Source organism: Onthophagus taurus, chromosome 2, assembly GCF_036711975.1.
Source record: "Onthophagus taurus isolate NC chromosome 2, IU_Otau_3.0, whole genome shotgun sequence".
NCBI lineage: Eukaryota > Metazoa > Arthropoda > Insecta > Coleoptera > Scarabaeidae > Onthophagus > Onthophagus taurus.
In genome coordinates this window covers 24,188,096-24,198,985 of record NC_091967.1, presented here as the reverse complement: position 1 = coordinate 24,198,985, position 10,890 = coordinate 24,188,096, and the positions used below count along the sequence as shown (strand labels likewise).

General features: G+C 32.5%; 1 protein-coding gene and 1 non-coding gene across 3 annotated transcripts; one reads left to right on the top strand and one right to left on the bottom strand.

Moving 5' to 3' along the window:
* Positions 1-213: 213 nt before the first annotated feature.
* Positions 214-285, bottom strand: TRNAG-UCC (transfer RNA glycine (anticodon UCC)). The gene has a single exon. It is a non-coding gene; the product is annotated as a tRNA-Gly (tRNA).
* Positions 286-560: 275 nt separating this feature from the next.
* Positions 561-9,279, top strand: LOC111413154 (Brahma-associated protein 60). 2 transcript variants are annotated; one of them, XM_023044035.2, is made up of 7 exons: positions 561-783; positions 839-1,005; positions 1,077-1,554; positions 1,607-1,773; positions 8,499-8,706; positions 8,755-8,961; positions 9,013-9,279. In XM_023044035.2, exons 1-7 carry the CDS (start codon positions 667-669, stop codon positions 9,166-9,168), a joined length of 1,500 nt encoding a protein of 499 aa, XP_022899803.1. In that variant the 5' UTR covers positions 561-666; the 3' UTR covers positions 9,169-9,279. The 2 variants fall into 2 exon arrangements, with proteins under 2 accessions (XP_022899803.1, XP_022899804.1); XM_023044036.2 differs by having other exon boundaries at positions 562-783; positions 8,499-8,700.
* The last annotated feature ends 1,611 nt before the right edge of the window (positions 9,280-10,890 follow it).

The window sequence follows — 10,890 nt, the reverse complement described above, 5'->3', positions numbered from 1 at the left end:
CTAGATACTGTAAGAAGAACATTAGATATTGTTGGTAGAAGAGAAGATGTTGCTAATAGTAAACTAGATCTTCTTCTAGAAGACTAAACACTGTTGGCAGAAAATTAGAAGCTGATAATGATTCTATTTTTTAATTCGGAGGACTGTTACGATGTTATTAAAAAAGAAATTAAATTTAATTAATTTTATTATTAGAATTACAAAAAAAAAAAGTGCGATGGCCGGGAATCGAACCCGGATCAACTGCTTGGAAGGCAACTATGCTGACCATTACACCACCATCGCCTATGAGAATCTCATAACCTAACGGTTACACTTTTGTCATGTAAAGTCAACTCAAAATAATTCACAAATAAGTTACGTATTTATTATTAATTTTTTATCTTAAAAACAAAATCATTTAATAAAAAAAATAAGTTTAACCATTTTAAACATTACATGGTAATGAAACCACCTAATTTCATCTCTTTCTATCTTTCATGATACTCTATTCCTTTCCTTGTCTGTTATCGTTTATACTTATTCCTAAACGCACCTTTCCATCTAAATAAACACGTATATGATCGTAGCCAACTTCACATCAAACAACAAAATTGTAGCCAACTTGTCGGGAACGCGTTCTTTGTGAAAGTTTGTTTAATCTTTTTAAACGTAACAATATCGGACATGGCCCAACGTTTTCCGGGGCCTGTACCGAATGCAGGACCAGGAGTTCCTCCTCCACAAAGGTATCCGCCCCCGCAAAATCCTCCGATTCGACAATATCCAGGACAAAACTTCCCGGTAAATACACACACTCCAATTATAATATTTTTATATTACTCTTATTTATTAACAGCAAAGATCAGGATTTACTCCCCCACCAAATATGGGGACAAGTGGAGGTAATATAATGCAACGTCCACCTCAGCAACCTTATTCCCCAATGAGGGGTGGTCCCATGCCGCCCCAACAAGGTGTTAAAAGACCTCCAGACTCCCGGGTGGGTTTACCACCACAAAAAGGGTAAATAAGATTGAAATTAATATATTAAAATTCGAACTTTATAAAGGATTCTGTCATAATTATTGTTTTAGTGAATACACACATGGAACAAGTAAAAAAAAGAAGAAACTCTCTGATAAAATTCTCCCGCAAAAAGTGCGTGATCTCGTCCCTGAAAGTCAAGCTTATATGGATCTATTAGCTTTTGAACGTAAGCTAGATGCTACAATAATGCGAAAAAGACTAGATATTCAAGAGGCCTTAAAACGACCCATGAAACAAAAACGCAAATTAAGGATTTTTATTTCAAATACGTTTTATCCAAGTAAAGAACCGCAAGCTGATGGACCAGATGGTCCAGGACAAGAAGGTTCGGTAGCGTCTTGGGAGTTACGTGTCGAAGGTCGTCTTTTGGAGGATTCCAAAAATGATCCTAATAAAGTTAAAAGAAAGTTTTCTTCGTTTTTTAAATCTTTGGTTATCGAGTTGGACAAAGAATTGTATGGGCCTGATAATCATTTGGTTGAATGGCATCGCACTTTGACTACACAAGAAACGGATGGATTTCAAGTAAAAAAATTGAATTTGGTTTGTTAAGATTAATTTATTGGAATTTGTTTAGGTGAAAAGACCTGGAGATAAAAATGTGAGATGTACGATCTTGCTACTTTTGGATTACCAACCATTGCAGTTTAAATTAGACCCAAGATTGGCGAGGTTGTTGGGGGTTCACACTCAAACACGTCCTGTTATCATTTCTGCACTTTGGCAATACATCAAAACTCATAGGTAATAACAATAGGTTAATGTTTTATCCAGAATCTTCCTTAGCATTTGAAATAAAAGAAGAAATCAATAAAAATGTTTTATTTTAGGAAATCATTGCTACATATGTTTAGAGTAATAATTTTTCAGGCACAACTGTATTGAACTAAAAATACAAAATGTACAGGTGTTTCTAAATTGATGCAAAAGATTTCAAGGGGTGATTTTTCATCGAAAATTAAGGGGTGTCTTTCATATAGCTTTTTATTCAAAATCCTTTCTTCTCCAAGTTACAGCCCTCTAAAATTAGGGGACAAAATTGTTTTTATTTAATCAATCCACTATGGTGGAATGAAATTAGACAGGTAACTGTTGGTAATAAAATGACACCTTTTAACGATTTTTGTAACCCTAAAATGTTATTACAAGGGAGTGAAAAAATCAACCCCTATAATATTTTGCATCAAAACTTTCTAATGCGTCTACATTTTTCTTTTAAACTTGATTTAAATAGTGGGATTCAATCTGCAACATTTTTGTCTCTTAACATTTTCTCCTAAAATTGTTAATTTGATCACAAAAAAATTTCTTAAATTTCTAGAGATTTTTATATACAGGGTGATTCACATAAGAACCGACACAGAACAGGGACATGTAGAGGACAATAAATTAAGACGATTTAACATCACTTATCTTTATACTAAGTTGTACTCCTGAGGAGTTATAGGCCTTCAAAGTTGGGTCTTAAATTTTTAAAACATTGAATATCTTCGTAATACATTAAGTTAGAAAAACCAAATTTGGTATACGTTATGAGTGTACCAAGGGTATTAATTGGTAGCAAGTTGAGACCAATTGAGGCATTTGAAAGGGTTGATTACGGGTGATGGTCCCCTAAATGGGTGGATTTAACACATTATTACCTGATTTCATGTGGAATTTAATTCTAAAACTTTTTCTACTCTTATTATTTTTTAAAAACATTGTCGTTTTCATAAAAAACTCAAATAACTAAAGACACGAATTTCGTTAATGCTACTTAAAATTATCGAAAATTCAGTAGTCGGCTGTGAAATTGTACGTCAAACTTGACAAATAGGTTATAAAACCTTGTCGTTAAATAACTTTATAACCTATTTATCAAGTTTGACGTACAATTTCATAGCCGGCTACTAAATTTTCGCTTATTTTAAGCAACATTACGAAATACGTGGGTTTAGTTATTTAAGTTTTCTATGAAAACGACAGTTTTTTAAAAAATAATAACTAATAAAAGTTTTAGAATTAAATTCCACATGAAATGAAGTAGTAATGTATTAAATCCGCCAAAAGATCAAAAAAATCTGTCAAAATTTAGGGTACCATCACCTTTAATCAATCCTTTGAAATGCTTCAATTGAGTGCAATTTGCTACCAATTAATACCCTTAGTGCACTCATAACCAGAGCCCGGACAGTTTAGGAAAAGTGCGCCCCTCTATACGAAACGAATTTCATGACAACGACGTAACTACGTTGTTGTCGCTTTTGACACCTTTTAAGTTACTCTTCAAAATTGAATTCCGAAGAGCGATGAGCGTACCTTAGCGAAGAACTTGCAGTGCAACATTAATTAATGAATTAATAAAAATAATATAAAAATACGCACTGAATTATTCATTTTGGTTTTATTAAATTTATAATTATTAATAAATTAATTATAATTTATTTCGTGACATAAGGTATGACGTATCTGACAGCTTCGCACGCTTCGATTGAATATTGAGACTGGAGTGGGAGGCGTTTTAGGATAATTTTCCTAAACTGTCCGGGCTCTGCTCATAACGTATACCAAATTTGGTTTTTCTAGCTTAATGTATTACGAAGATATTGAACTTTTTAAAAATTTAAGAGCCAACTTTGAAGGCTTATAACTCCTCAGGTGTACAACTTAGTATAGAGGTAAGTTACGTTAATTGATCTTAATTTATTGTCCTCTACATGTCCCTGCTCTGTGTCGGTTCTTATGTGAATCACCTGTATATGGACTGAAAACATTCTGCACAACTAAATAAGATTTTGTTGAAAGAATGGCATTTTCTATTTAGTTGGAGAATAGTACTTACTGATTGTAAATTAAGAAATATCACAATAACAAATTGAACGATAATGAGGGGTTGAAAAAACCATCTCCTATAATAGTTTGCAGTAGAAATTTTGAATGTGTCTACATTCTTTTATTTAAAAACTTGTTTTAAAAAAGACGGATTCAATTTCCAACTTTATTGTCTTTTGACATTCTCTCATAAAATTGTTAGTTTGATCACAAAGAAAAATAATACAGGGTGTCTCAGCGAGACCGATCATTAGACGTTTCTGGGGTTCTGGCCAAAATAAAAATTTGAGAATTCAGACTTAAGTATTATCAATTACGTTCTCTTGGTCTAAAATATTTTCAGATTTCTAGCACTTCCGGTCGTACCTAGTACCTACCTTCTAGTACTAGGCTGAATATCCATATGATATGTGTGCATTTTTCAAAAAACCCTAATTAATTATCTCCCAAACTATTAATGTTAGGTATGGGACATATGGGATATAAAAGATGTAGAATGAGACACTGAAGACGACTAAGTAATAAAATATGGAGGGTGCCATTTAAGAAAATGAAGTTATGGTACTTCCAAATTTTGAAAAGTTAACGTGCCATAGTACAGTGACCAAACGTTCTAGACAGCCGTTCTCGGCACCAAAACATACTCCATCATGTTGCTTAAGCATGTTCTGAATCCTAAATTGATATCCCAAAAATCGAGTGTTCTCTGATTTTTTGAACAAATGTCTGCTGGAGCAGATTTTTCTAGAAAAATTCGAATAACTCCCGAACGGCTGAATCAAATTGCAATCGTAATTGATAATACTTAAGTCTGAATTCTCAAATTTTTATTTTCGCCAGAAACCCAGAAACGTCTAATGACCGGTCTCGCTGAGACACCTGTATATATAGACACATATGGCATTTAGACTAATTACACTAGTTTACAAGAAAAATCTCGAAGACTGTGATATTTTTTTTATAATGCAGAATGTTGTGCTGATTCTGAAACTGTCTTCAGTTTTTCTCCATCATGTCCAGTTTTTGAGATATACCCAAAAATGTGGAAAATCGTAAATTAAAAAACATAGTAACGGTTCATGTTCAGTATATTTTTTATTTTGCCTAGTGTGCTTCTGTAGCTATATGGACATGAAAGTAGAGATGCAGACGAACATTTTGAGGTATTGATGGCATAAATTGGACTCTCCGTTATTTTGCTACAGCCTAAACAACTTAACAAAATCAAATTTTTTGACATTTTTCCCATTTTTTTATCAATTAATCGCCGTAACGGAAAAGAATTATATGTGAACAAAAAAGTTTGCATTTCTATCCTGTAGAACATTTAATTCTTTAAATTTCGAAGCATTGGTCGAACGTATTTTATCGGAGATATCGTTAATTTACGACAATCGTGCAAAATTTAATTTTTTGCCATTTTCGCTGTATTGTTGAAACATTACTACGAACAATTTTTTTTAATAAAGAGATATTTAACTGTTCCAGGCACTAAGTATAAACATTAAATTCACTGAAATCAATATTATTTTACCTGTTCTAAATGTTGAACATTAAGCATATCAAATAATTAAAATTTCTAGGCTGTCGTTGCTAGATAACATTTCTACTGTCACTTTTACTCTTATAACTTTTTTTTACTCTTTTACTGGATTGTATTAATTGGTCAGGAGGATTTGGTTTTGACAGAGTTTCACTATGCGCACTCAGGTTTTTGGCTGATCTTACAACGATACCAAACTTTTCTTTGTTTTTTTATTTATATTGTCTACGTTTATATTACAAAACTTTCATGGAATTAAATTTTATGTTTAATAATATACTACTTTACTTATTGTTAGTATAGTGCGGGAATGATTACTTTTCGACAATTTTTTGTATGGCTTTGGTTCGATTTCTCTGATAACACTCCAGAGATAATTTCCCATCATCCCAGCGTCCCAGTAACCTTGATAACGTCTTTCAAATGTCATTAAGTCTTGATGGAACCGCTCGCCTTGTTCGACACTTTCTGCTCCAATATTGCTTGGAAAAAAATCTAAGTGCGACATATTTATGTTGGAAATTATTTCGCGATAATTCTCATCCTTATGGTTCCCTAAAAATCCATGGACGATTTGTTTGAAGCTAATCCACGTCATTGCTTTTTTTGTTGTTAATATTGACATGAATCGTTGTTATTTATTAATTTTCTTATTTGAGGGCCAACAAATATGCCTTCTCTTAGTTTAGCATACGATAGTTGTGGAAAGAGCTGGGTGAGATATTTAAATGCTGTGCCTTCTGGATTCAACGTTTTCACAAAGACTTTCATCAAACCCAGTTTGATGTGTAGTGGAGGCAATATTACAGATGCTGGTCTCACCAGAGGCTTATTTAAGACATTGAAAGCACCAGTATCGTAATGTTCTCTAAAAGGCCAGTCTTTGCGCACATAATGATGCTCTCTCGCTCGGCTATCCCACAAATAAAGAAAACAGCAATATTTTGTAAAACCGCCTTATAAGCCAGTAACCACTGCAATTACCTGAAAATCATAGAAATGTGAGTCAATACTTAAAAAGTAGAAGTTAGTAAATTTCTTTACTGCGGAAATTACCTTTAAATCTGCACAAACTTTCTATTCAAATGCGTTATACTGAATTAGAGTCAAAACCTCTGATATGCGCACATATGTTTCTTTACCAACAATAACAAATACCTTGATCTTTCGTAAGAAATTGTACAAATGCTTCGCCTCTCTTTCGATAAACAGTTACACGGGTTGTAGAGTGTAAATAATTCCATTGCTGTAAGCGGGATGCCAATACCTCGCTATCAATCTTCAGATCTCTAGCTAAGTCACTTAGTTCTTTCTGTGACAGTCTATGATATATTTTGGCATCACGTGATATTGATGCAGTACATTATTTGCCGTCGCGCCCAAAGACTAATATTTCGAATGCGGAATCAACACAGAACGTTATTCTTGCGATCTTTGATTCGAGGTTTATCGTAATGGTCGAAAGAAAAAATTTGAAAAAACAATGAAAATATATTTATTAAAAAATAGCACTGATTTTAAATATTTTTTAATAAATATATTTTCATCGTTTTTACAGAACGTTATAGTTAAAAGTATGTCTTGCGGCATCCGTGATCTTTTTTGGCTGGAGCCAAATTATATCGTAAAAATAATGATAACAGATTGCCAGGCCTATCTATACCCAACGTAACTGATAAACTTTTCGTAAATTCACCTCTCTTCTCCTAACGCTGATCTGTATAAGAAACCTAAGAATTTGGTCCGCGGAAAAATGTACAAGCACATCTGGAATAAAAATTGTATTATTCATGTCCGTAAGGATGACAGATTGAGACCATTGGTTATCAAATCTCCATCTGATTTTTACCAAATCAGTGTAAATTGTCTCATGACTTGGTCGTTCTACTACCAGAACGTCCCTGGCTTACAATCAAAGACTTCAACTTGTTTTCTAAATTCCCTGCCTTTGATTATGATTTCTTGCTCTTAACGGAAACTTATCTTAATAATTCTGTCTACAATGGAGGGTTTCTTTGCCACAAGTGTTGTTATATATCGAAGTGATATATTCTGTCAAAGCAGATGGTGGTGAAGTCCTGGTGGCTGCTAGGAGGGCTCTTCCGCTTCTCGATTTATCAACTGGGGCCAAAGATCTGTGGTTGTGTGTGCGTGGTGATGGATTATTTCTCAAACTTCAGAATATCTCCTCCATTTTAATTAAAAAGCTGTCAACAACATATTTTCATCGTCATCTATTGCGCCATCTCCTGTTAACCACATTTCAATTTCATTGATTGTCGGTACTTCTTCAGTATAGATAAATTATAGTATTTCTCTCACTTCGCCGCAATTATGTTTTGTTTTACTATATTTTATTATCTTCGGCTAAGTTTTTCCAACACTTCTTAATTATCGAAGACGTCACTTTTTCCATGAAGCAGAAAGTAGACTTTTGGCATGGTACAAAGTTATTTTTTAATAAGGTCATGTGTAATGTCTGATTCATCGTTATAAATGACGTGGGTTAATATAATAAACTCTTTCGGTAAAATATTTTTCGTTTGGCGAGTTCCATTTAATCCATTGGTTAGATAAGGGAATAGTTGGGAGGCAAAAACATATGTAGTTGATCGTCACTGACCAACTGGGTTACTGTAGTACATTACTTGGTGCATTATTGATTAACAACACCTCTTTCTAGGTAATTTATTCTCTTGAGAACATTTTCTCACTTCTGGGATAAAACATTTTATAAACCACTTCTTAAATAGTACTGAGGTCGTTCAGGCATTTGAAGTCGATTTGTAGATGATCGGTAGATCTTTGTTTTTAAAAGCACCTGGATTCTTAGCTTTTCCTACAATCAACAGTTTTAATTTAAAATCTTCCTTTCAAACATAGCGGTATATGTTGTTTAAAACCTAGATCCAAAGAATATTTATCTAAATGTAACTCCTCTTGTTTCAAACACCTGACTGAAGAACGTCATAGTTCAGACATTAATAATATTGAGTTACGCAAATTCTTGAACAAATCTAGAGAACGTTTTTATAACTTTCCTGAAATAAATCATTTAATTATTTCATCTATAATTATTTGTTTACTAATAATAATTTTTTTTAATGTTTAGATTGCAAGATGCCCACGAAAGGGAATACATAGTTTGTGACAAATATTTAGAGCAGATTTTCAACTGCCAAAAAATGAAATTTGCTGAAATACCACGACTTTTAAATCCACTTTTACATCCACCCGATCCAATTGTTATTAATCATGTTATCTCAGTGGAAGGTGGGGCGGAAAATAAACAAACGGCTTGTTATGATATTGACGTTGAGGTAAAAAGTATTTTCTTGACTTACTATATTTAGAACGAATCCTTTTAGGTTGATGATACTTTAAAAACCCAAATGAATAATTTCTTATTAAGTACAGCAAGTCAACAAGAAATTCAAGGTTTAGATAGCAAAATACATGAAACAGTTGAAACTATAAATCAGTTGAAAACTAACCGGGAATTCTTTTTGAGTTTTGCTAAAGATCCCCAACAATTTATCCATAAATGGATTGTTTCTCAAACGAGAGATTTGAAGGTAAAAAATAATTTATTTTTGTTTTCGTTTTGCTTTAATTATTTTTTGTAGGCTATGACTGATGTGGTTGGAAATCCAGAAGAAGAAAGACGTGCAGATTTCTTCTATCAACCTTGGGCTCAAGAGGCAGTTTGTCGTTATTTCTATACTAAGGTTCAACAAAAACGTGCTGAATTGGAGCAGCAATTGGGTATAAGGAATGCCTAATAAGTGAAGAACACTTTTTTCAGTATATCACTTTTAATATTCTTAATTTTAATTGATAATGGATAAAAATGGAACTTTTTGATGATAATAAAATCAATCTTTTTTAACGCATTTCAATTAAAAATAATTTTAGATTGTTTTGTGGTATATCCTAGCCATACTTATATTACTGATTAAAATAATGATAAATCCAGTATCCAGCAGAAGGTTGCATATTAAAACACTTTTAGATAAAACTATTTCTGATTTGTTTATTAGAAAAAAAGAATAATTGTACTCAGAAAGAATATTACGCTGTGGCACGCGTCTCTTTATTATCTCACAATCAGTCATGTTTCATAATTTTCATTTTTTTAGGTTCTATGTTTTGTTAATAACAATAAATTATTGGAAATTGAATTTAAATTGTATGTATTACTTCTCTCTATTGGAGCATATAAAAGATCTCATCAACGTCGCTAATTGTATCATTAAGACATCTTAATTTTTTTAAACAAAAATAAGTCAATATAAGGCAATATAAATTTGCTGGTATAGACATATTTACATAATTTAGAAGAAAGTTGGTCCACAAATTTCTCCAAATGTATGATTCCATCAACTTTAGTACAGAAAATAGTATCATTCAATTTAATTTATTCAGTTCAAAAATACAGTACAAAATCAGTGTACAAAAAAAAAGATTTCTAATTTTTTGAGACAGATACATTCCAAAGAGACAACTTCCAATTAATTTTCATTACAAAGTAGTTTACTGGTTGATCTAAGTGTTAATTATTATTATTGAATCAATAATAAGAAAAAAAAAAACATAACGAGTTAATTATTATTAACGATAAGGGCGAACTATTAATTGAGTTTTACGCCAGAAATGAGATGAGAATAAGTAATAACTTTTTCCCACATATGAAACAATCTAATACACATTCTGTAACACAAAGGAATTATTAAATAAAGCATTTGTCCCCTCACGAATACTAGACGTAAGGGTTCTGACAGCTAACTTAGGAATTGATCACAATCTTATGCAAAATAATGGAACAATTCGCCAAAATTGAGAGGATGCCGCCATACAGATGTCCCGAAACTCTATGTCAAGCGGGTACCGGATGAAGTCAACCCATACCAGTTCTGGTAATAGACATATTTTTGAAAATGTTAAAATCTTTCCCGTAGATCATATCTTTATGTACTATGGCCAGAACTTTTCGCAATTTAATAGTGATTTTTGATAATGTAATCCTTACTAACCATGCTACTAGAAGTCACAAATAAACAACAAAAGTCGTTAGTTTTGCGAGAAAAAAAATTAGTTTGATCAAGTTAAGGTTGAAAGAATTTATGTCTATTAAGTTTGACACACGATTTCTAAACAAAGGAGTAGTACAAAACACTTGGCAAGTAATTTTAAAAGATAGCCTGTTTAGTCAAGATTCCAAAATGGCAAATGACAAAAAGCAAATTCATGTTTGGACTAAAACCTGCTGAAAGTGTCAACAAGCAATGACCCAAAAACATACAAAATCATCAATCATCAAAATTCCTAAAATTAGATTTGATCATGTACATATCGACTTGATTGGACCACTCACTCCGTCCCTAGGTTGTAGTTATGTACTTATAGTTATCGAACGCTTCATTCGATGGCCAGAAGCTTTTCCGCTAAAAGATATCACATCTTCTACTATAACGAACACACTTTTCCGACCTATCACAATAATA